At 43.2% G+C, this 26,057-nt stretch overlaps 3 protein-coding genes across 4 annotated transcripts in view; 1 reads left to right on the top strand and 2 right to left on the bottom strand.

Moving 5' to 3' along the window:
• The window catches only part of creld2 (cysteine-rich with EGF-like domains 2), a 46,109-nt gene extending 39,075 nt beyond the window's left edge, over positions 1 to 7,034 (bottom strand). For both annotated transcript variants that reach the window (XM_084330263.1, XM_084330264.1), the window contains exons 1-4: positions 6,676 to 7,034; positions 6,175 to 6,257; positions 4,814 to 4,924; positions 1,863 to 1,954 (exon numbers count right to left, since the gene is read on the bottom strand). In XM_084330263.1, coding sequence (XP_084186389.1) covers positions 1,863 to 1,954; positions 4,814 to 4,924; positions 6,175 to 6,257; positions 6,676 to 6,822 — 433 coding nt within the window. In that variant the 5' untranslated portion in view covers positions 6,823 to 7,034. The remainder of the gene's footprint in view (positions 1 to 1,862; positions 1,955 to 4,813; positions 4,925 to 6,174; positions 6,258 to 6,675) is intronic.
• Positions 7,035 to 7,348: 314 nt separating this feature from the next.
• On the top strand, positions 7,349 to 15,858 carry alg12 (ALG12 alpha-1,6-mannosyltransferase; the record flags this gene model as incomplete). The annotated part of the gene is made up of 9 exons (XM_084330380.1): positions 7,349 to 7,507; positions 7,843 to 7,975; positions 8,916 to 9,089; positions 10,632 to 10,826; positions 12,517 to 12,621; positions 13,809 to 14,031; positions 14,649 to 14,818; positions 15,249 to 15,324; positions 15,435 to 15,858. 9 exons carry the CDS (start codon positions 7,349 to 7,351, stop codon positions 15,676 to 15,678), a joined length of 1,479 nt encoding a protein of 492 aa, XP_084186506.1. The 3' UTR covers positions 15,679 to 15,858.
• Positions 15,859 to 18,150: 2,292 nt separating this feature from the next.
• Positions 18,151 to 25,305, bottom strand: zbed4 (zinc finger, BED-type containing 4). The gene is made up of 2 exons (XM_084330569.1): positions 25,205 to 25,305; positions 18,151 to 23,009 (listed from the first exon to the last, which is right to left on the bottom strand). Exon 2 carries the CDS (start codon positions 22,818 to 22,820, stop codon positions 19,041 to 19,043), a length of 3,780 nt encoding a protein of 1,259 aa, XP_084186695.1. The 5' UTR covers positions 22,821 to 23,009; positions 25,205 to 25,305; the 3' UTR covers positions 18,151 to 19,040.
• Positions 25,306 to 26,057: the final 752 nt, after the last annotated feature.

The raw sequence follows: 26,057 nt of genomic DNA, 5'->3' as shown, positions 1-26,057 counted from the left end.
TCCACATTTTCCAGTTCACTGATCCAGCCGGGGTTACTAGAGTTCATTCTGGAGCCTCAGATCCCCGCGGATCATGGAGATCCACTGTGTCGCGTTGGATCCATACACGTATCGATTTTTTCGAATGGTGATCAGGAATTGGAATATACCAGTTGGATACCATCTGATGTCAGGTAAGGACTCTATGTTATCAGTGGTAGGATAATCAGAGTAAGTTTGATGAAGTTATAAGCTGTTTTGTGAAATGTCTTCTTTCGGTTTCAATGTAAAACTCAGAGAGGAAATCAACGAGGCGATTATCCGCGCGCGGCCGTAATGTGCGTGCGTGCACGTATAATATTGATCATCTAGCGTTTATTTGAAAACGATTCATAAAAAGGCCGACGAATATCAACGTTGTGGAATATTCCACTAAAAGACGATTTTCATAGAATGCTCCAGAATGAGCTGTTTTTTATATCAAAACGGGGGCTTTTCTAACTGCTCTGAAACGGCAACGACGCGATAAAAAAACAATCTGTCTTCACAGCACTGTCTGGAAAATAGTCTTTGATAATGCGATGGGCAGATTAGACACATAGCCATAATTTAAAACATAGATTAGGCGATATTAACGTTAACATTGGCGCGGATGGTGGCATTCAAGCGGTAAAATGGAAAACCAGGCGTGGCACTGAAAGAGTTAATTTGACAAAAATACAAATTCCTTCAGTTTGTTGTTTAAGTAATAAAGGAGCATTAGATCTTCATCCTCTTATTTACTTAATGATATTTTTTATCATATCAAAATTTAAAACAAGTTTGAAAATGCAAATATTTCTAAATCTGGGTTTTCAGAATAGTGTGAAATTACACCTGAGGTTTATATATTATATTTGATGCATACCAGAGTAACTAAACACCATTACAACATACTTCAGAACTTTAGATTATTGTTGGACTGGAATAATTAGAATTATATACTTTTTGTGTGTCTGAAGGAGTTAACACAAATCAAGTTTCAAAGGGAAACATGTGAATTTGTTGGAAAAAAAAATCTATGCACCTTTACATGGTTAAATAGCTCAGACCTTTCTCTACATGAATATATAACTCTAATTAATATAGTATGCATTCTCAAAATATAATATTTAAAAAGTGTTTTGTCCCGACTCTCAAGAATCAGTGAAATATGGTTTATCCATTAAATTGTTCAATAAACTACAAAAAATGGGTTAGCAGCATCTCTACACATTTACACTCATTAAGAATGCAAGGATCTATTGATATGCAAATGAGCAACAAGGACTCATATTTACCAGGAATTCTAAGTCTGCAAATTATATATATCTACTTTTTCTCCTCCTTTTTCTGTGATTTTTTCTCCCATCCCAATTTTCCTCTCGTTCCAATTCTCCCTCCCCTGTCCTGATCGTTGCTCGCATGTGCCCCCCCACTGGCCGGTCGTAGGAAGGGTAGAAGCCCATCACATGTCCCCTCCGATACATGTGGAGGCAGCCAGCCACTTCTTTTCACCTGCCAGCGCGGACTCTCATTGGCGAGGTGTAACGTGTGGGAGGCTCACACTGCCCTCGCCATTTGGCAAATTATATTCTTTCAAGACATCTCAATACCTACTCAGCTCTCTGTGTAGCTGAAGTACAAGGTGTCAAGTTACCACATATTAAGACCATTATAGGTTCAACCTACAGTATTAATAGTGACATCACACATGCAACTCCCATTTCAGGGAAATACAGAGAAGCTATCTTTCTCTCTTCAGGAGAAGAATGTGAAAAAGGTGTTCTAACAAGTTGTGCACAAATAGATATCGGTATAGTCAAAGTCATGCCTCTGAGAGGATCTTTAAGGAGAAATCTCACCATTGCAGTCAGGCCCAAATGTTCCCTTTGGACAGCAGACTTTGATGGTTTCAGTGCAGAACCATTTATGCAGATCCGGATGCTTGGTTTTCCTGCAGATAAGATAAGAGAACACCGTTATAGAAAAATATCATGTTTCTCTGTTCTAAATACATATTTCTCTGTACAAAGCTTTAACTAGTTTGTACAAAGCTCAGCGATGTGAAGGAAGGGTGTGCTGGGTTTACAACACAAAACTAATTTTGCAACAGGGCATGTGGCACAATAATTGTTTTATTTCTATGATCTTCTTTTCATGATCGTAGGCAGTGGTGCAGTGTAGAGCCATATGAAATCCGTTTTATTTTTTCCCAAATTCCATTTTATTTTTTCCCAAATTCAGTTTTTTCCGTTTTAATATTTCAGAATTCTGTATTTTGCTTTGTACGCTCATTTTACCATCAGAAAAAGTGTCTAATAAGTGGGAATGAATAAATGTCCACAATTTAATAAGATATAACAGTCCATTTAATAGGGCTGTCTTAAATACTTCGAAGCTTCGAAGCTTCGTTCGATGGGCATGGGATTCGAATATGAAAATAAATTTTGATTATTAAAAAATATAAAAATATAAATGATATATATTTTTTTTTGCAAAATCAACTCTGCCTCTCTTTGTTAACTACAACAAGCAATGCTGTTTGTTATTTAAGATGAGGTCGGACTCAACACTGACAGATTTGTGTTCATTGTGCTGCTTTTATAAAGCCTCAAATGATGGCTTACAATATTTCATGAAAGCAAAGTGTTTTGTTTGTCTAAGATTTACAAAGGTTTAAACTTTACAGCACTGACAAAGTTGAACAACATTAAAAAAAATATATATATATATATATATATATATTTTTTATTTATTTACAGTTGATTCCATTTTTATTGCTCAATTCCGCGATTCCGTCCGCGATTCCGTGATCGCGGATTTCATATGGCTCTAGTGCAGTGGTGATTTCATAAGGGGTTGCACTGTGTTTTAATGACGTCACGGCACGTGTTCCCGCGCGTGCGCATAAATGTTCCCTCGCATGTGCACAGGATGTAGCCTTCAATATAAAGACATTTCAATTGCCTTACTTATTAGATTAGATTAAATACAGATGTGTTGTCAGTACAGTACAAAGGTCAATTTAAGAATAGTATAGTAGAGCTTGAGATTGTATAATATATAGCATTGTATAGCAGTTAGAGATGTTCCAATACCATTTTTTCCTTTCCGATCCGATTCCGATACCTAAGCTTTGGGTATCGACCGATACCGATACTGATCCGATACCAGTGCATACATTAAAAAAAAATTAAAGAAATATTATATAAATTATATTTTTTTTTAATATATATATACAGCTACTGTTTTATATATACTGTTTTTTAGTAATAACTATAAAGTAATGGTATTTATTCAACAACAGGTGATTGTATAGATTAGTATTAGTATCAGTAATTGAAAACTCTCAATGAGTTCACCCACGGAAAGGTTGTTGGCACATTAGTTCCACACGGACATTATACGTTGCTGCACTTGCTTCCACTAGGCTCCGTTTAGGTAGCAGAGGATCTGTTGTGATTTTTGCACAATAAATATTCAACATTCTCTTTTGAGACTCCACCTCAGACTCTTATCATTTGGCACTAAAAGCTAAACATTGTCACCGATATGGCTGTCCGCAACATGTCATTAATTGTGTACGCGAGGTGGTCGATCACTAGTGACGACGTTAACGTGAGCTAGGTTAGCTAGCATGAGCTACCGGTAGATGAAAAGACTAACTTTACTGGTGAAAATGTGATTTACGTTGGAATACTCCTTTGCCAACTTGCTGTACTTTGCTTGCAGGTCTGCAGCCATTATTGCTGGATTATGAATAGCCCCAACTTTAGCCATGGTAACGTTAAAGCTAAACCTTTAACGTTAGTTAACGCTAGCTTTCAGTTAGCTATTCAATGCTAACACCACCAGGCGAACCCATCAGAGCTCCCCGTCAACACCGCTCTGTCGGGAGGATGGCATTTAAGAAAGTATCTGCTGTTAAAATGACAAACAGCATTGACACTTTAATTCACGGTCGGTTAAACACACGTTTGTTTTATAATGCTCACTCAACAGACTGCAGTGTTGTTGATAAATTACGTCATATGGTATCGGAGCGCAGAATTAGAGGGTATTTGCCGATACCAGCATTTTAGGCAGTATAGGCGGCATTTCCGATACTGGTATCGGTATCGGAACAACTCTAATAGCAGTGTACATAAAGACCCAGTGCCTCATCCGTAGCTAACAGTGTACTGCACTATCTAACCAGAGTGCAAATGTAACCGTAATGTGCAAACAATACAGTACTGATTATTAAGTGCATAAAGTGAGAGTAGACGAAACAAATGGTAGAAAGACCACAGATAAAGAGGAACAAGGCAGCACACAGTGAGAGACACTTCAGTGCTATTGTTATGCAAAGTAGCCAGGTGGGCACTTAGCGCACAAGTCGAGTTGAACGCATTCTTGTGTGCGTGTGCACATCTGTGCATGTGTGTGCACGTGCTTCTGCTCAGAAAGGAGGTGGAACGGCGTGCTACCACGTCCCATGAGCACTGCACCACTGATCGTAGGAAGAATCATTATGAAATTGAAACTCAATTAATCGCCCAGCCCCAACACACACACACGCACACACACACACACACACACGATGGCATGCATTGTGGGGACATTCCATAGCCTTACATTAATTTCCCTAACTGCTTACCTTACATGCCTGATCATAACCCTAACCCCTGACCCAAATCCTAGAATAGCTCATTTACTGTGAGGGGAACGGCCAATGTCTCCACAATGACAACAAAATTATGAAAATATATACAGCATTGTTTTCATCCCTTATGGGGACATTCGGTTAGTACAAGAGTAAACACCCACACACCTCTTAAACCACCAGGTCTCAAAGTGGTCCTCGTGTTCCTCCAACATGTGGTTGCACTCGAAGCTGCTGCTGTCACACAGCCCCTCCATGATCTCCATCAGACGGATCTCACTGAGGGGAGAGGAGGACGAGAGAAAAAAAGTGAATCCCGACTCCATCTGTATTGTGTGTGTGTGTGTGTGTTGTTGGGGAAATATGGATTTCTGTTAGAAGTGAGAAATACGAATTGTCCAAACATTATTCATCATCAACAACACCATGGCAGTTACAATGGGGTGTGTGTGAGAGAGAGAGAGAGAGAGAGAGAGAGAGAGAGAGATGCAAGTCATTTGTGTGTGAAGTTCAGAAATTGTGTTTCAGGTCGGTCGCCATTGATTGATTGAAAACTTTATTAACAGATTGCAGAATGGGTACAATACAGTACAGCTCAATACACACAATTGTTAAGGGGATGCAGACCAGAGAAAGACTTTCGTCTTGTTTACATCAGGGTCCCCCATTTTCAATTCATCAGGACATATGACATACATGACATACAGATAGACAGTACTGCTACATCTATACATTTATGACGTACCAGATTTGCAAATACAGTACCGTTTGTGATACAAAAAGAGTATATACATTTGACGTCGAAACTGTACATTGGAGGAGGTTGGGTAGGTGGGGTGGGGTTGGGTGGGTGTTGGGGGATGCTGTACATTGGAGGTGGTTGGGTGGGGGGGGGGGGGGGGCGTTGGGTAGCAGGGGTGGGTGGGGAACACTGTACAAGCAAAACTGTACATTGGAATATTGACAAAACCATACTTGGTCATTTACTGTACATTGGAGGGGGTTGGGTTAGGACATTTACAGGGGCCAGTTTCGAATTGCAGTCTCCCGTAGGTGTTCTTTGAGAGTGTTTTTGAAAGTGGGTAGTGATTCTTCACATTCCTTTACAGCTGTGGGTAGGGCGTTCCACATTGATGTGGCATAATTGCTAAACGTGTTTAGTCCCTTGTTTGAGCCGAATCTGGGTTTAACATGATTTGTGGAGCTCCCTCTGGTGTTGTGATCGTGGTATTCACTGACCTTTGGGAAGTATTTTGCCATGTACATGGGTACCTTAGTGGTGTAGTGTATCTTGTAGACCAGGCCCATTTCAAGTTGCTGTACTCTGTCATCTACTCTAAGCCATCCTAGGTTGTCAAAGTGGGCAGGGGTGAGGTGGGTTCTAGGGGTATGCCATGTCCGTGACCTACAACAAAGCCTATACTGTGACCGTTCTGCGGCAACGTAAAACAAACACACAACTGAGGCGAACTGCAATGTGACTGGGGGGTCCGGGGACGGACAGGGACCTCTCCGGTGACGGGTCTCACCTCGTCTCATATCTGGACAGCGTTCTCTCCTCCCAGGCTGTGTTGCCTCCACCGAAATTCTGCTTGACTGTTTTGTCTAATCCCTGAGAGAGAGAGGTGGTAGATACATATAAGCTTATTATTGGGACTTAATAATTGTAAATGTGGCATCATGAAGACCTACCTGGCAAACATTGAAATGTATGATTGAAAACTTTATTAACAGATTGCAGAATGGGTACAGTACAGTACGGCGACTTTCGTCTTGTTTACATCAGGGTCCCCCATTTTCAATTAATCATAACATATATGACATACATGACATACAGATAGACAGTACTGCTACATACTGTATTGCATGTCCTTGGCTCCTCGCCCTTGCAACATAACAGCAGCAACAACAGGCAGTTATAGAGGCTTTGATTGATTGATTGATTGAAATTTGTATTAACAGATTGCAGAATCGGTACAATACAATACAGTACAGCTCAATAAGCTCTTTGAAGACACATACTCACTCACCTTGCCGAAGTTATCTGTAATTTGCTTGCAGGTAGAACAGGCGCTCTTTAGATCTCTCTTGGCATCAGTGCAGTGATGGGAGAACAACACCAGAGTCACACAACACAGCAGCCGCATCAGCCGCAGCGTTGAGCCGGTGGACAGCATTTCAACAACAGATCAATTCAGTGTCATAATAATCATCAATGCGCTCACAGTTAGCCACTTGCCAGCAAGCTTGCTGCAGCTCAGCCACATCTAAACGAGCTGCCCTAAGAATCATTCAATCTACGTGAATGTTATCTTATGCAAAGCGCAACGAAGTCATATGATTTACATGCCGGTTGTAGAAGAAGAGAAAAACGGTGCAATTTTTTTAATTTCCGCCTTCAGCCTTCTGGTAGTATTGTGGCTTGTGGGGATTTGCCTTTTGGAGCCGTCAATCAAACATCTCACCAATCGCACGCCGCCACGCGCGGGACAAAGGCATCTCATCTTCACCCACGTGGAAAAATCAGGAACATTAAAAAATTATTATTTACATACACATTTTTAAAATGTGTATGAATATACTTTTTTTTACTTATGTTACTATGAAAATACGTTTACGTATTTTTATTCAAGTTTCACGATAACCTATTATATATAATTTAACTTCCGCCTGAACCGGAAGTTTAAACTGACAGCTGCTGTCATGGCAGAGAAGAGGACTGTGTCTGAGCTGCCTCTGTTGTTTCTGCTCTTTGCTGTGATTCTCTTACATTTAGTTACATGTCCGTTCACGAAAGTCGAGGAGAGTTTTAATTTGCAAGCTGCACACGACATTCTTTATCACAGGTTTGACTTTGAAAAGGTGAATACTAATTCATTCATAATAGCAAGTGGTTTAGCTATAGCCTGTAGCCTGCAGAAACGTACGTTGGTCTCTCTTTCTCTCTCTTCTCTTTTTCTTTCTTTATCTATCTGTCTGTCTATCTATCTATCTATGGGGGACCCTGATGTAAACAAGACGAAAGTCTCTCTGTTCTGCATCCCCTTAACAATTGTATGTATTGAGCTGTACTGTACTGTACCCATTCTGCAATCTGTTAATAAAGTTTTCAATCAATCAATCAATCTATCTATATATCTATCTGCTTGCCTGTTATGCAGAAACGTACATTAGTGTGTGTCTCCCCCTTCTCTCAGTATGACCATCATGAGTTTCCTGGGGTGGTGCCACGGACGTTCATTGGACCCCTGTTTCTATCCGTCCTCTGTGCCCCTGCAGTGGGTCTGTCATCTCTCTTGGGGGCCTCGAAATTCTACACACAGCTGATAGGTAGCTAACCAACATGTTACTAATATTAGTATATTGAGGGTATCTGATAACTAACCAACATACATGTTACTAATATTAGTATTAAAGTGTCTGGTAACTACAGCTGATAGGTAGCTAACCAACATGTTACTAATGGTATCTGATAACTATGGACAATACCATACAGAGTGTCTTGATTTAGATACAAAGCTCGAATCTGTAATGCTGCCAAACAGCAACCTCTAGGCAAAAGAGCCCTGCTTGGTATTGCACTTTAGTCAAATTGTGTGTTGGTCTGATGTGTCCGTTGGAGTTGACCGGGGATAGAGGAGGGGTTGATATATACCGTGTAAAACGCAATAGTCTGGACTTTTATTTCAATCATTGAATACAACTGGCTTATATTTGGGACAGGCGTCTAATCATAAGGTACCGGCCTTTAATTCATTTTGTCCAAAACTCTTGCTCAGCAACGGAAGTGGTATCGGATTGTTTATTTAAACCCAGAAGTATGAATATTACCTGTATAAAGATTAGGCTATAGAATAACATATCCATTACAAATCATTTGATCTTGCTCTGAGAGATGGTGTGTTCTCACTCTAGCTCCCAGAGCCATATATTACCAGAGTTTGAACAGCGAGGATTCCGGCCTTTATTTGTCAAAACATGTAGCTATACCTGCCCAGTAAAAGGGACTCTGCATTTAACCCACACATCAGACCAAAAAACAATGTAGACTAAGTGCAATATCAAGCGGGGCTCCTTTGCCTAGAGGTCGCAGTTTGACGGCATTACAGATTCTACCTTTAACACCTGTGAAGCTGTTTTGTGCATTGTAAATAAAGTACGTCAATACTGAGTGCCAGCAGCCATCTTTACGGCTGCTTCCAGACACGCAGTACTACTATCCTCCACAGGGAAACATTGTGGTCAGGATATACTCTTCCCTGTGTTACAGTGCGAGGCGGCCTCGGTGTGTGCGTCGTCGGCGCTCTATGGCACATGCAGAGAGAGATCCGGAGGCAGTTTGGCTCCACGGTCGCGGGGCTGTTCTGTCTCACCTGCGCTTCTCAGTTTCACCTGATGTTCTACAGCACCAGGACACTCCCCAACACATTCGCCCTGCCGATAGGTAAGGTAGTGGTCTCATAGGCTGGCCTGGCCGGATGGAACAGGTTTATGTTTAGTCTCTGAAACGGGATCAGGTCTTTCTCTAAAGCTGTAAACTATATACAAATGTATAGATTAATCACATCAAACATATCCATTTAAATTTATGATTCAGATTATTTTATTGTCACAGCCTTTTTTTTTTTTTTTTTTAAATGTACATAAATTCAGAAAGAAACGCAGGAAGCTTGTTTTTCCCGGCTCCTCAACCGTAGTTGTATCGAACCGGGTATATACGGTGTTGAGCTCGTCCGGTAGAGAAGCAGCGATGGTGGCTGTGTTGTTGTTGTTCCCCTTTAAGTCTGTGGTATTCTGTAGGCCTCTCACACCTTGTGTCAGAATTAAATGATGGGTGGAATGTAGGGGTGTAACGATGCAACCTCACAACAATTAATTTCGATTACGATTATTCAGGCAACTATTCAATGCATCATGAAATCTCTTCATTTGACCACGATTCGATTCGATTAATTTTAGATTAATTTTCGATAAATTTTTTATCAGTTAATTCCCCAAAAAAAATTGAATACACAAATGTGGCTGGGGGAACTGATTCACTCGGCATGAATGGACTATAGGTCAATAAAAACAATACACACGGGGAGCTCCAGTAGCTCACCACGTACCGTGAGTGCTATTTCAGCGCCGTGGACAACCGTGCTCGTCACGGATCTGGGGCTGAGCGCGTTCGAATCCCGGACGGCAGCCGTGCCTTTCCCAGAGTGTCTTCCCCCCCATCTGAACCCTTTCAGCCTGCTTCTGTCGGTCGAACTTGACCAAGTATGAATGCGAAGAAAAAGCGATAAACGCTAAAAAGAACCAGCTGACTGGTCAAAGTAAAAAAAAAAAAAAAAAACACACAAAAAAAAACGATTCTAACACATTAGAATCGATGCATCGATTCTAACACATTAGAATCGATGCATTTCGATTAATCGGTGCATCGTTACACCCCTAGTGGAATGGCAGGTGGCTTTTAGGTAGAGAGGTAGCTGGTATGCTCAACCGCATGGTATGAGGTTGGGATTAAATACCATAGGCCAGAAAACAAATGCTCGCCGAACAGGCATGACTCAATTTAAAGACTTGAAAATGACTTTGTTGGCTTAAAATCTGAACTTGAAAATGTCATTACAATACCTTACTCGATGATGGCATGCCGTTTAAATATTCACTCGATCATTTGTAAAGGGCAATGTTCATAATCCCACCACTGTCTGCATATTATGGCCTTTCCTCAAACTAAGTTGCACAATCTGACACATGATTGCATTTGCAGGTGACCTGCCTTGCCAAACATAGGGGTTCTCTGTGCTTCCATAATCAATGTTACCTGCCAGGTTGGCATGGCTCTAACCTCTCGGATTAAGTGTGTATGTGTTGGAGACTACGTGTGAAGGGCATTCTAAACATTCTGCGCAAGGCCTCCATTCATGAACAAACCTACGAACGTCAGCAAACACGGCCCCCCACCCCCCGACCCGTTTTTTTTGTCTCCCTGCAGTTCTCTTGGCGTTCACATCCTGGATGGGCCAGAGGCACGGCGCCTTCATCTGCCTTTCCGCTTTTGTCATCATCGTGTTCCGGTCCGAGCTCTGCCTCTTCCTGGGTCTCATGCTGATGATGTCACTGCTGAGCAGGAAGCTTGGCGTGCTGCAGCTGTTCTACTACGCCGTGCCTGCTGGGGTTTTGTCACTCAGTGAGCACGCACACACACGCACGCACGCACACACACACACACACACACACACACACACACACACACTCACACACATGTAATGGCACTAGCATAACAAAACATCATCTGAGGAGTCGGTCTGGATATGTCACTCATTACTAGGGCTGCTCGATTATGGCAAAAATCGTAATCATGATTATTTTTATTGATATTAAACGCATTATTAAAAACAACGATTGAATTCGCTTTCTTCTCAACCAAAGGCTGCCTCTCTATCATCTTCTACAAGCTACCAAAGACATTTCAAAATAACTGGAGAAACGCGGCTCCCTCCTCCCTCTCAACACGAGCTGAAACTTGTTTGGCCTTGAGGGGGAGGGGTGGAGTGCACCGCTGTAAAGGAAGGGTGCACTGCATTTACAACACAAGACTAAATGAGAGCAACACGGCATGCTGCACAATAATAATTGTATCTTGATTCTCTTGTCTTCATGATCGTGGGGAGACAAAATCGTGCTTGAAATTGAAACTCGATTAATCGCCCAGCCCTAACACACACACACACACACACACACACACACACACACACACACACACACACACACACACACACGTGTAATGGCACTAGCATAGCAAAATGACATCTGAGGAGTTGGGTCTGGATATGTCACTCATTACAGACAGAAAGCATTAGAATCAGCAGATAAGGACGTGTTGAAAAGAGAGCTCCTGCATTGCTCACTCAGTTCATTAGGCAACGTTTCAGTACTAAGCCTAACGCATTACCAACACGTGTTCTTGACTGAAAGAATGTGCATGGTATTGATGGAGAAAAATCTTCTTTTTATTTACCCTTAAAAGAACACGCCAACATTATGGGAAATGCGGTCACCGTCTTCTCCAGAGTCGGACAAGAAGATGGATACCGATGTCCTCTCTGTGCGTTCAGTATAAAGCTATCCAGCTGCAAGCTGGCGTAACTTAGCACAAATTAATGGAAGTGGATACAGACCAGCTAGCCTAGCTGTTGTCCAAAAACACCTCTCCCAGAGTTTTAAGCTAGGCTAGTGGTCCGTATCCACTCCCATTCATTTGTGCTGAGGTACCGTAAAACAAGTGTATTTCCCAAAATGAGTGTTCCTTTAGAAAACCTTTTGTGATTGATTACCAAGCAGGCTATTCTCTGTCCTGGCTCGAATAGACTTCCCACCACAGTCAGGTCAGCTGAAACCAGCCCAATCGTATGCGATCGACTAGAAACTACATGTTTCAATCAATATCTATCTATCTATTCAAATAAAATTGAAAAATTACTATTATTTGACTATTATGTACTATACTACTATGTCTAATATCTACTATGTACTATGCTATTATGTCTATATTACTATATGATGTACTTTGTACTATGCTATTATGTATTATGTTACTATACCTATACTACTACTTACTATGCTATTATGTCTATACTACTATCTACTATGTGCTATGCTACAATACCTATACTACTACCTACTATGCTAATATGCACTCTGCGTGTAGCGCTCGTAGTTCGGCACTGCTAGATGAACAATGCCACTAATAATACCAATTAGCCGCCAGAGGTGTACCCCTCCTGCTGACCTGTCGTACACCACGTGTAAGTGGCTTTGGATGAAAGTGTCCGCTAAAATGGAAGTGTGTCTGAGGTTGACTGTGTTAACGGTTGCAGCTCTGACGGTGGTCGTGGACTCTGTGTTCTGGGGGAGGCTGCTGTGGCCCGAGGGCCAGGTCCTGTGGTACAACACCGTCCTCAACCAGAGCTCCGCCTGGGGAATATCCTTCCAGCTGCTCCCTCCTCCGCCCAGGTTCACTGCTCACAGTTGGTCTGGGTGAACGAGCTTTAGCCTTATTCATGTCGCCGCCATCTCGAAAGGCGCTTTCTGTAACTCATGGAACGGTGTGTTTAAATCATGTCAAGATGTTCGCCTTTTTTGGGCTCGTCACCAACGCAAGAGACTCCGGTCTCGAGTCCGGGTGTCGGCGTTGCCTCCGGCTTGGGCCGGCCGTCATACTAACTCAATTGGCAGAGTTAGCGGGAGGGAAGTCGGTGGGTGGTAATCTGCCGTTGTGGACAGCGACTTCTACAGGTCGGTCAGGGCGCCTGCACAGCAAAAGACAGGAAGTGGTGAAGGTAGTGTGACCTCCCACACGTTACACTTCACCAATGAGAGTCCGCGCAGTCAAGTGAAAAGAGAGCCGCTGGCTGTCTCTGCTTGTATCGGAGGAAGCATGTGGTAGACCTCAGGGCTCCCTAGACCGACCAGTATGGGAGGGGGGAATTGGCATAACGACTAAATTGGGATGGGAGGAAAACACAGAAAAATCAGGAGGAGAAAAAAAGATGTTCGCCTTTTCCTGCCGTTATTGTGTTCGTGTAGATCTAGTGTTAATGAAAGACCTGTTTGTGAAACTTGTTATGATGCTACTGAGAGGTTTCTGTTAGAGCCCGGCCCTATACTGGGTTTTTGGGGCCGATATTGGGAAGTAAAATATTCCTATATTGATATATCAGCTGATATTCTTCATATATATATATATATATATATATGTACTTTTTTTAAATATATAATGTAGCCCCACACCTTACTTCCACCTTCAGCCATCTGTAAAAATTAAATATAAATAAAAAGAAAAGTGACATTAACAGAATTATATTATATTTGAGCTGGAACCAAACATTGCTTCTATTCTAAATGGCTTAATCTTCACTAATGATTTATTTATCTTTATATTTAGGTCATAGCCACGTAATGAGTGAAGTCACTGGCAAAACGTCCGACATCCTCTCTACTAACTTTAAACCACATAATGCTCTACTATCCATCAAGCTAGCTGTGAGATTCGTGGAGACGGTGCTGCTCAGACTATTGTAAACCATGACAAACTGTGATGACGCTTTTTCTAAATGACCCCGAGCATTTTCAAATGAAACCCTTTCCTTGACCCCCCGGGGCCAGTAAACCTCACCTCTTCTGTGGTACCTCTACTCTGCGGTGCCGCGGGCGCTGGGCTGCACCCTGCTGTTTGTCCCCCTGGGCCTCCTGGACAGGCGGATGAGGCTCCTGCTTCTCCCTGCCGTGGGCTTCATCCTCCTCTACTCCCTGCTGCCCCACAAGGAGCTCCGCTTCGTCGTCTACACGTTCCCCGTACTCAACCTCCTGGCCGCACGCGGGTGCTCCTTCGTGTGAGGGAAACATTTCTTTTAAAGATGGATATAGATCATTTTTTTCTTTTCTCTTGTATTTTTTGTCCCTGGATGTATTATACTTTTCTTTTTGTTGCCTTTTTACATTTGGTCCCATCCCCAATTTTGTCATTATATGCCTTTCTGGCATGAATACTGTGTGTGTGGGGGGGGGGGGTTGGAGGAAAGGAAACCCTGTTCTATTCTAAGACGTATTCCTAGTAGGGGTGTAACGGTACACAAAAACCACGGTTCGGTACGTACCTTGGTTTTGAAGTCACTGTTCGCTACGGGTTTTCGGTACAGTGGGGGAACGTTTGGCTTTCCATGTTCCACTCAGGGGTGATGTAGTGTGCAGTAACTAATTGTACTTGTAGGGCTGTCAATGAATATTCTATATTGAAATTAATAATCGACTTGTATATATTAAAAAAAAGAGATTCGATTGTGGGGAAAAAACAGCCCCCGATGGGCAGTAGTTAGTGGTTAACATACCGTTGTATTCATTCGGTACACAGCCGTACTGAACCTAAGGTCCAGTACTGAAACGGTAATGACCCTTCCTTCTTTTATAGTCTCCTTGCTAATTCCTAGCGTCTCATTCTTGTGTTCCGCAGCCTGAATAACTACCACAAGTCGTGGATGTACAAGGTGGGCTCCTGGGTGGTGGTCGGCCAGCTGGTGACCAACGCAGCGTACGCCAGCGTCTCTCTCTACGTCTCCCACCACAACTACCCGGGAGGCCGAGGGATGCAGGAGCTGCACCGACTGGTGCCCGCCACGGCAGGTTGGTGTCACGTTCGGGTCGCCCCCCCCCCGGGAGGAACCACGCCAGTCTTCCCGAGTCATTCCTGCCTTGATACAAAAACTCTTACAGCTCTTATAACTCTTATAACGTTACAGCGTTTTAGTCAAATGTGGTGACTTTCTTCCGTTTATAATATGGTGTTTAAGACACATATTCATATACACTGGAAGCCCATGTCAGTGGTGAATCTGCAGAAGATAACTACCAAATGTTTTAGTAACGGCAAAAGGTTATGAAATAAGAAGGGCTCTTGATTCTTGTGTCACGACCCACGTATGAAAACAAATAATCATAATAATTAAAAGCTGGCGCAGTCCTTAAAATGCACCCAAGTAATTTGATAAGGACAACGCATACTCGCACACTATAATACTAAATCATCGTTGTGTTTTGTTTGCATCTCTTTAAGATGTCCTTGTTCACATCGATTCTTACACCGCCGAAACCGGCGTGTCTCGCTTCTTGGAGCAGAACAGTAACTGGAGGTTTGTTTTTTGCACATTGGAGAAGGAATCTTAATAATGTCTAACCCATCGTATAGCCCTCTGAGGACTCCTGCTTATGTGTGTGTGCCCCCCCCCCCTCCTCCCCACAGGTACGACAAGAGAGAGGACTTGACCCCCGGACATCCAGACATGAAAATGTACTCTCACCTTCTAATGGAGGCCAATGTTACCAAAGTGGTCCTCCTGCGGGACAGCCACCAGCCTCTGGCCTTCATCGAGGGTTACAGCAACGTAGCGGTGGACATGTTCCGCTTCCCTCCGTTCAGAGTGAGGCTGGAGAGGAGGGCCGTGCTGCTGCAGAGGAAGGAGGAGCCCGGGCGGGACAAAGAGTGACTTTTTAATATGTCCAAAATAATGACTGTGACCAAAGACTTGACATTGCTATGTAATATTATCGACATTCTTAAAGAGTATCTGTGTGGGATGTTGTGCGCGAGGATTCCACCGGATATGAAGTTCTGGGTGTACTGCTCCAAGAACAGAGGATGTCTCCTTGTCATATTTAAAGGTGCACTGTGCCGTTTGGGGGGGGGGGGGGGGGGGGGTGCTTGGGTTGTTTAGGTTTTTGCGGTTTACAAAAGATATTTAGTTTACATGTAAGAGATATCTAGTAGTACCTCAGACGAGGGACCATATAAGTCCGTTTGACTTTTTCAGAGGAGGAACAATGTTTTTCAAACTTAATTGTCTAAAAGATGTTAAGTTGGAGACAGTGTTGTGTTTGTTCATAGTTAAAGACAGTAGAGTCATTTCTGATGATATCACATTCACACTCAAGTGATTAGGATTGACTCAGGACTGTTTTTTTCTCAGATGAGCAGAACTGGGCAGGTGTGTGTGAACAACTGATGATTAGTTCTCCGTCTATCTGCACAGGTGTTTCTGCCATGCAGGTTTTGAGTACTTCAGGGTTCTTGCTGGGTCTTACATTTAATAATCAGAATTTTAGGTGTTAAAAATGAATTTGATTAGGAAGTTGGTATTAGGAAGCTATGTTGTTTAAATGTGTTTGGGGGAGATGTCTGGGCTGCAAAGTAAGAAGTAGCCCAACAACAGTTCCCCAACAACAATTCATATGTACTTTCATAGTACTTTTCCTTCATCCATGTTTGCCAGTATGGCTGTGAAATATATAAAATTATATTCAAAGTGGTCTTAAATTGAACTTGTTGGAACCAGCCGGGACCCTGTACATGCACAACAGCATTGAAATAGACTGCAGCAACCGAAATAAAGACAGGTTATTTTCAGAAAATGAATTATCGGTATTGGCCAAAATGTTGATATCGGTACATCCCCTCCATCATACTGATGGATACCAACCTTAACTGGACCAGTTTTTGGAGTCTCAAGGTGCCTTGCAGCTTTGCTGCAGATCCAAGGCAGCCTGTTTTAACCATTTCACTGCTGCACTACCAAAACGGTTAACCCTTCCACTGCGGGGGCGCTCTAGTAGCAGACCATGTAACACGCTGCGTCGCGAAACGGCCTACCGAGGTTCGATTCCCGGACCCGGCGTCCTTTGCCGAATGTCTTCCCCTGCTCTGTCTCCCGTTTCATCCTCACCTCATCTGTCGGTCATGTCTGACCAGGAAAAAGCGATAAACGCTAAAAAAAATTATTTAATAAAAAAAAAAACTTCCACTGCGACAATACACAGAGGGTTAACCCTTTCACTGCCACGCGCCAGCCGGTTAACCCTTCCACTGCCACACGACAGCAGGTTAACCCTTTACTATAGTGTGATAGTAAAGGGTTAACCTTCTGTCGTGTGGCAGTGAAAGGGTTAACTCTGAAAGGTCATAGTTGGTGTTTCTGGTCACCACAGTTGGATGGAGTTGAAGAGGAAAACTCACTTATTCTCGGTTGGTTGATGACATTTTGGTCAATCGCGGATACCAAATTATACAAAACATTGGGTCTAGGTTGAGTGTCTGTGATGTGGACAATTTAAACGTGAGAAATTTATCCCAAACTAGCTTTCCAAACTACTAGTTACTTCACAATGAAATAAGTCAAACTACATATTTTTTACTCAAAAAACAAAAGGTACTTGGAAAAAGTAGTTAATCTACAATTGAATTGACATGAGTACATGTGGGTGTGTTTGATTTAATGACTAAAGCACTCTAGTGTTTTAAGGAGGAGGGCTGAAACACTGTCTCATCAGAAAACAAACGACCAATATCTGAATCTACTACTGATGTAAAACCCACAACACTGAAATAATGACCAAAATCCTTACTGGATGTATTAGAATTTGTGGTACCGAATTTATGGCACCTTGCTATGACATGTGTTGTTAAAACTGCACATTACCCATTACAATGTTTTTCTCTGCATTTTACCTATTCTTAATAGGCTTGACTACAGAGAGAGTTCATCCTCTGAAAACAGGTGTTATCATTTACTTCAGAATGTGTTTTTATTAGATGATTAATAAAGCTCATTGAGAGCACTGGGGAAAAGTGTTTTGTTTTCTGAATTGAGCTTTCATCCTTACAATTTTGGAGATGACCTCCGATGAAGAACCATATAGCTGTTTTCAAACTTTATTATCTAAAGATGGTGAGTTAGTGTTGTGTTCACTCATAGTTACATATAGTCGAGGTTGAGTAGTTCCTTGTAATATATCACTTTCACACTCCCAAGTGATTTACATTTTCACAACTGCAAATACATGGGCTGTGCAAACAATTTCAAAACAGACTTGTATGGTTCTTCAGAGCAACGGTTCAATTCTAATCTGTTAAATAAAAGTGCATTCATACAGTGTGAATGAATAAAATACAAAAGGCAAAAACCTATAGTATTACTTAAGGAAAACCTTTATTTACAAATGACCACAAAATGTGCATGGTTCCAGTCTCCATGCTAAAACATTTATCAAATTAGGTTCAGAATTATTTATATAAAAAGAAAATGTACAGTACATTGTTTTACTCAACAATAAACCCATAATTTAATCCCTTGGAAATAAACTTAAAAATTGTGCTTCAGAGACAAATTGTATATTCCAAACAAATTGCTTATTTAGGAAATACAGCGATATTTTACAACTCATTAAAAACATTTCAGCAAGTAAAAATAAAGAAAATCTATTTCTACTCGACAGTACCATGAGCCACAAATTCACAATGAAAGAATTAAATAACATAAACTTAAAAACATCTTTCAGTCACAGCATTTATTTTTGGGCCATGTATTCATTCATTAAAAAAGGAAAAAAACAGAAAAGAAAACTCAGCATCTATTTTTAAACCATCATAATCATAAGACTCATGACATGACTTGCGCATCTTAAAAACTATTTACAGCATTTTTTTGACCTGAAGTAGTTTTGGATAAGGCACAAGGAGAGAGCAGACACAAAAAAACAAAAACAATAAATGTACAGCAAACAAACAACAACAACCCCTACAGCTAGATAAACCCTCCCTCCCTGATACACTTTTGACTGAGTCTTTGTGATGCTATCAGCTCCAAAGTGTTTTAACAGTAGTACACATTTGAATTTAATAATAAATGCTCCAAAGTCTAGCCTTTGCATTGAGAAGGAACCAATCAGTGTATAGGCCTATATTGGATATCTTTTACAGTTTTGCCCATCAGAAAGACCCGTTTCACAGCTATGCGACTTGGTCCTTATAGATAAAGGTTTTTTTTTTTTTTTTTTTTTTAAGTTAAAGTCACCATCAGTACTGAAAATAAATCAAGGGGAGGTTGACTTTGAGGAACAGCAGACCCTCCATGTTTTCCAATAAAGGCCTGGGCTGATTCAGAGCACAGTTGATGCCCGCCGTGCTGAACAGAGTCTCGGCCGGGACGATGCTGGGAGGGCAGCCCACGTAACGGGCGGCTACTTTGGCAAGTTCGGGCCACGGGAACTTTTTCAGGTTCCAATAGTCGAGGGGATCACAGCTTTGATCGAGTATGTCCTCCTCCAGATACTCCAGCACGGCCAGCTCGGAGGACTTTGGCTTTTCCTCCTGTTTTATCTTGTGTCGAATGTCGTCCATGAGGGACCAGAGGTTGTCCTTGTTCGAGTAGGAGCTGTTGGATGAAGTGGGGGCCTCACCGCACCCGTTGGACAGCGGACGCTTGGTTTCGACTGAGGTAGAAAGGGACAAATCTAGTTCTCGGACGAGGTCTTGCTTGCATTTCTCCGCCTCCTCTTCCGTGAACAGTGAGGTTTTGTACCGCGGGTCCAGCATGGTGGCCCAAGTGTAGCGTGGATCGTGCAGCGTCGAGGACATTCTGCTCACCATGGCCTCCTTCAGAGACTTGAGCATGTTGTCTATGCCCACGGTCTCATCGAACAGCAGGTCTATCTTTCGGTTGAGGATGTGAATGAGTGGTATGACTTGTCCCAGAGTGGCAGTGCGGTTGCTCATCTCACTGCAGGCGACCTCGAAAGGTTTCAGAGCGTTGCAGACGGACAACATCACTTCCCACTGGTCGCAGCTGATAATTTCCCTGAAATTGCACTCGATGGACATCTCATCGATGGCTTTCCTCTGCTCCACCAGCCGCTCCAGCATCAGAAAGGAAGTCCTCCATTTGGACGGGACGTCCTGAACGAGTTGGTTCTCGGGCAGCTGGTGGACCCTCTGGAGCTCGGCCAGCTTCTCCTTGGCCGTGGCCGAGCGGTGGACTCTTTCACAGATCTTCCGCGCGATGCTCAGGAGGTTCTGAACCATCCGCTGGCTCTTTATGGCTTCACTGACAATGAGGTCTATCGTGTGTCCGAAACACTGCACGGTGATGTGGTCGCCGTCCTCCAGGACGTGCCGGATGGCGTTGTTGTCGGTTACAGTGTACCCCTTTTTCAGCCCTGACGAAGTGATCCAAGAGTCCCAGAGGTACTCCAGCTGCTTCTGTATGTTCAGTATGTCGTGATCACAGTCTATTTGCGAGACACTGAGGAGCGCGGAGCAGTGAAAGTCCTGGCCGTGAGGTCTGACGACGGACTCGTATGTCGCCCAGTGGGCAGTGAGCGTTAGGTATTCTCTAGTCTGGCTACTGACCCAAATACTTGTTGTGAAGTGGACGACGCCACTTTCGGCCTCTTTCAGGTGCTGGAGGACGACCTCCTTCACCCTCTCGTACATGTCTGGTATGGCAGTGCTGGTAAAATAAGAAGAGGAAGGTAGAGAATACTGAGGCTGGAGGTACTCTAGTAGTCTGTTCAGACCGGTGTTCTCCACCATAGCAGATGGCTGAAGATCCAGTGCAAGCATTTCCGCGATGAGTTTGGTGATTTTTTTGGCAACCGGGTGGTGCTCATCAAACCTCTCGCCGTTCTCCTCGTACGCAGACGTGTCCATGAGCTCCTGTTTCACGTGAATCTCAGCAGACGGCACATCACCTGAGATATTATTATTGTTACTACTTTCGAGAATGTGTCCGTGAAACCTCTGCATGTGTCTGAACAGGCAGCTTGTGCCGAGGTTCGTGGTCTTTTTGCCTCTGCTTATTGTGCGGCTACAGTGCAAACAGACCACCTTCGTGGGGTCAGCGGGGGAGATGGAGAAATGGTTCCACAGCTTCGACGTCTTTTTACTGAACCCGGGCAGAGTTGGCCTCTTCTCGCCGACGGCGTCTTTGGCTGGAGCCGCCGCGGCGAGGGTGGCGTACGGTTGGGGGGAGGGGTCCTTGTCGTCTGTGCTTTTTTGGTTCTTAAGGACGTCGGGGTGGCGTCGCATGAGATGCCTCATCAGGCAGCTCGTCCCGAAGTCGCCCCGTTTCCCTCGGCTGATGACGCAGGGGCAGTAGCGGCACAGCGCTTTGAGCTGGTCCACCGGCGACACGATGAAGTGGTGCCAGACTTCCGATTTCACCCGTTTCATGATCCTCTTGTTTTGCTGGAAAACCGAATGGTCCTGATTGAGGACAGGGCCCTCGGAGAGATCGCACGGCGAGGAGGGTAAAAGTGCGCCTTCGCCCCGGGCGCCGAAGGAGAGGTTGAAAGAGCAGTCCTGTCCCGACAGATTCAGCGCCTCGTCCGACTCCTCCTTCATGTCCATGCTTTCATCCGCGTTGTGTGGCACTTGGTCTGATATGGTTTCCGGAGAGGAGGGGGGAAGGGGGGATTCTTTTTTAATGTCCACAGAGTCGTGCAGCTGTGTGCGAGACAAGAGTGAGGGCGGGTTTGTGTAGGGCGGCGGAATGTGATTGCCCTGTCCGTTCTCCTCGATGACCACTTCCTTGTGGGCCCTCCACATGTGGCGAATGAGACAGCTCGTCCCCAGGTCTTTTCCGTTCTTGCCCCTACTGAATTCATTCATGCAGTGGATGCATACAGCTTTGGAGCTGTCCGCGGGCGACAGGTAGAAGTGTTTCCATACGGCGGATCTCCGGCGAGAGCTTGAGCTTTTCGGAGTCCCGGCAAGGCGCTCAGGCCCCACTTCTGTCGCCTCTTCGCCGTTGTTTTCATTGGAATGTGTCGATGAGAGCGCGCCACGGCCGCCAATGTCGTCGTTGGTACACGGTTCTAGTTTTGGTTCAACTTTGGGCAACAACACTTCTTTGGATGACGGGTCCGAGCTGTCGGCGGAGGTGGACGGTGAAGTGTTCTTTGAGGCAGGAGTCATAATGCTACTTGTCAGGTCTCCATTTTTTGGCGAGCTCGGGGAGGGAGGTATCAGAGACGAGGAGAGAGGGCCGGTCAAATTGTTTGCGGCGGCGTCGCCTCCGTCTTGTAAGAGCACAGTGGGGTGGGCCCTTCGCACGTGCCTCATCAGACAACTGGTACTGAGGTCTTTCTCGTTCTTACCACGGCTGAACTCTTTCATGCAGTACAGACAGATTGCTTTGGTACTATCTCGTGGGGATATGCAGAAATGGTTCCAGGCAGGGGATTTCTTCCTGGGGTTAGCATGGCTCCTCATGGACGACAGAAGGCTTTGTGTCACAGCGTCCATGGCGACATCATAAAGGGTGCTTGTGTACCCACTTAGCAAATTACTATAATCATCGTTATCTCGTGAGACGAAGGGGCCCGTGGAGCTATCAAACAATAAACTTTCATCCTCCTGGCTTTCCTCCCCCATGCCATTTTCATCCATCTCCTCTTCTTTGATATGTTTAGTGGCTTCATTTCCACTTTCAGACTTTTCTTTCCCTGCCGTTACCTCGGTATCAGTGTTTACGTTTTTGCTTGAGAGAGCCGGCGAAGCTGGGGGCGTCTCCTTCGCTTTCTCGGACTCCAGTTGTCCATCGACCTGAGAAGATGTATCTTTTTCTGCACCCTCGTCAGAGAGGGAATAGTCTTTTGCCAGTGTTGAAGAGCCAGCAGAGGGCTTTGTATCTCCAGTCTCACGAGGGGTAATGCTGTAGGATTTGAACACATAGCCGTCCTGGCCCGCAATCTTCAAACATGTGCCTTTCGCCTCCCTCTTCTTAATTTCTACTGAACCATTAGGGTCAGTGATGATATCCTCACTCGTATGAGACACCTCTTCCTCCCCGTCCATCGTAGCCAAATGTTTTGTGTGCTGAAAACCGTTTTTTTCGTTGTCAAATGCACTGTGTTCTGTTCATGGATGTTACATTAGCCTAGCAGCTGTCGATGTGCTTGTGTATGGCCGTGCAGAAAATAAGCCTGTCTGTCCTTCTCCTCCATTTATGACTGAGTTGATGGACAGTTCCACCTCTCCCAGGACCTAGAGAGAGAGAGAGAGAGGAGTGACATTAAAAATTATGGATCAACTATCTAGTCAAAACAAAATGACAGAAAAGATATGCTACATTTAATCCAATATGCATGCCATAGCTCAATTGACAAGTTCTTTACACAATATTTTACAATATGAGACAACCAGCACTATGAAATGTTTTGTTGCCATGTTTACATGTCTACAATACAAATGTTTACAAACAATATGTTTGTATTGTTTTATAAATATTTGTGTGAAATGTTCTTACATCTGTATTTGTAAAATAGTGTATTTTGAGTTACAATAGGAAGATTAAGTTGCAATTGGCCTAATCACATTAATTGCATTAGTACAAGTAGGACGATGAAATTAGGAAGCAGACCCTAAACTGGTATTTTTCATTACACAACTTGAACAACTGCAGATTAATTATACTTCATGCACAGAACCTACAGATCCTACGTTTATTTTGACATTTGCACCCATTACTGATATGTTGGAATGAAACGCCAGATTGCTTGGTGCTTTAAAACAAACAAAAGACATGAGAATATGATTCCATAAAAAAAAAAGTCACCTTAACTATGGGTTTACTCTGGGATAGGGTGTCACTTCAATTAATGAACAGAGAATAACTTATTATAGGGAACTACAAACACTTCTATGCATATTGTTTGAGAATCTGACAGGGTCTTGTTTTGTTATTATGTCATAACGCTAATTCCAACCGGAATAATTATGCCAATATAAATGACTAAATAAAACGTAAACTATGCTGGATATTAGAAGTACAAAATGAACACTTCATTTCCATCAAGCAAAACGTTTAAAATAACAAATAAATACACTGAAATTCCCCCCAAATAATATAATTATGGAACATAAGTGGCTTATAATGGCTCACACAAACACATGTTTCGTTATAATAGCATCACTCAAAATGTTAATTATTTTAATTGTACTCAGAAGAAGACACAGCTTGTGTTATTAAGACTCATAATTGTATACAATCATCGTAAATCATTATCATGTCATCTGATAGTAGCTGTGTAAGGTGACTTGGTGGTGTAGTAGGTAACGATTATTAAATAACAATAATAATGACCGGCTGCGACAGAAGCAGCCAAGCAAACAGAAGCAAAAAAAAAAAAAGGCCATTTCCTAAAGTGAGCAATGACAGCCTGCTTTTCCGGGTTTGTCTGGGGAGCTAGTCAGCAGATGTTATGTGGTGTTGCTTTCAACAGACCAAACTAATGTTTACAAACTCACTCAAAGACTGTCACTAGTAGCTACTATGACCAGTACATCCCCCCAAAAAGACTGTTATTTGGAAATGCACAACATCTGACCTACGTTTACCTTCAATTGATTGATTGATTGAAAACTTTATTAACAACAGATTAGCAGAATGGGTACAATAATACAGTGTACAGCTCAATACACACACTGTGTTAAGGGGATGCAGACCAGAGAAAGACTTTCGTCTTGTTTACATCAGGGTCCCCCAATTCCACATTCCCACATAGTTTGCACACCTTCATTTTCTCTCCAGAGTAGCAGGAAATAACAAATTTGAAAGTGAATACGTTGAAAATACCTTCCAGGAAAACCCTGAAGGAAGAAGAAGCGTTGTTGTTGTTGGTTTATTATTAAAATATCCCTACATAAAGTGAAGTAGTAGTAGTAGTAGTAGCAAGAAGAAGGAAGAATGCCAGTGTGTGCTCGAGGATTCCTTCTTTCAAGTCAGGGGGTGGCTAGCTAACCTAAAGCTAACCTGGCTAACTGAAGGGGGGGGCAGCTACACACAAAAACATGACACGCAGCTTTTTAACCCTTCTGTCACACGGGATCGCAAAACAATCGAGGCTTAGGTCAACTTCACAAAGTGTCCTGTCAACGTTAGAACGTGCTGGTGATGATGCCGGGGTTATATCCGATATATACACCCCTCTCTCTTCCATTCGGACCACACTGTGTGTGCTAGCCGCTGCGGCTAGTTAGCTCCCCTGGCTAGGCCACAGACACACACAGGGAGGACACACAGTGTGTAACCTGGCGAGGAGGCAGAACCACACGACACACGAACCGACACAACGAGATCAACGGGCAGAATCGGACCAGGAACACACTTCTCCTTCTTCGACGACGTTTCCAAACCCGTGACCAAAAAAACAAAACACCATCCGTCCCGACATACGTACCGTTCACTATTAACAACAGTGTTGATCCAGCCGGGTCGCGGTTCCTAAACGGTTAAATATGACACATTTGATTGATCCAGAGAGAGAGAGAGCGAGGGAGGGAGGGGGGGAATCACTTGGTTTGCTTTGTCTCCTTGTTTGCTGTTCGGGGGCTGGAGAGCGAGAGAGAGGAGACTATAAGAGAAGGAAGGGTCAACGCGTCGGAAGACCAGCGTGCTATACGCTTTTCTTGGTGCCACTTCGAAATATACTAAGCTACCTGCTGTGTGAGGAAATATACATCATCAACCCAATATATCACACGTTAGCTGGTCACCAATAAATAGAACGTTACATCAACCCAATATATATCACACTTTAGCTTGATTGATTGATTAATTGATTGAAAACTTTATTAACAGATTGCAGAATGGGTACAGTACAGTACAGCTCAATTGGGGGATGCAGACCAGAGAAAGACTTTCGTCTTGTTTACATCAAGGTCCCCCATTTTCAATTCATCATAACATATGACATACAGATAGACAGTACTGCTACATCTATACATTTATGACATACCAGATTTACAAATACAGTACTGTTTGTGATACTAAAAAGTCTAAAAAAGAGAGTACCATTTGACGTAGAAACTGTACATTGGAGGAGGTTGGGTGGGTGGGGGACATTGTACACTGTACATTGGAATATTTACAAAGCCATACCTGGTAATTTACTGTACATTGGAATGAATGAATGAATGAAATGAATGAATGAAAACTTTATTTAACAGATTGCAGAATGGGTACAATACAGTACGGCTCAATACACACAATTGTTAAGGGGATGCAGACCTGAGAAAGACGTTTGTCTTGTT

The sequence above is a fragment of the Notolepis coatsorum genome (genome assembly GCF_963971535.1).
Source record: "Notolepis coatsorum genome assembly, chromosome: 15".
Lineage (NCBI taxonomy): Eukaryota > Metazoa > Chordata > Actinopteri > Aulopiformes > Paralepididae > Notolepis > Notolepis coatsorum.
The sequence above is the reverse complement of the archived record's forward strand: the minus strand, read 5'-3'. Positions and strand labels throughout refer to the sequence as shown.

Coding starts and splice junctions, on each gene's coding strand:
- zbed4 (XM_084330569.1), bottom strand. CDS start 22,820: ATGGACGGGGAGGAAGAGGTGTCTCATACGAGTGAGGATATCATCACT.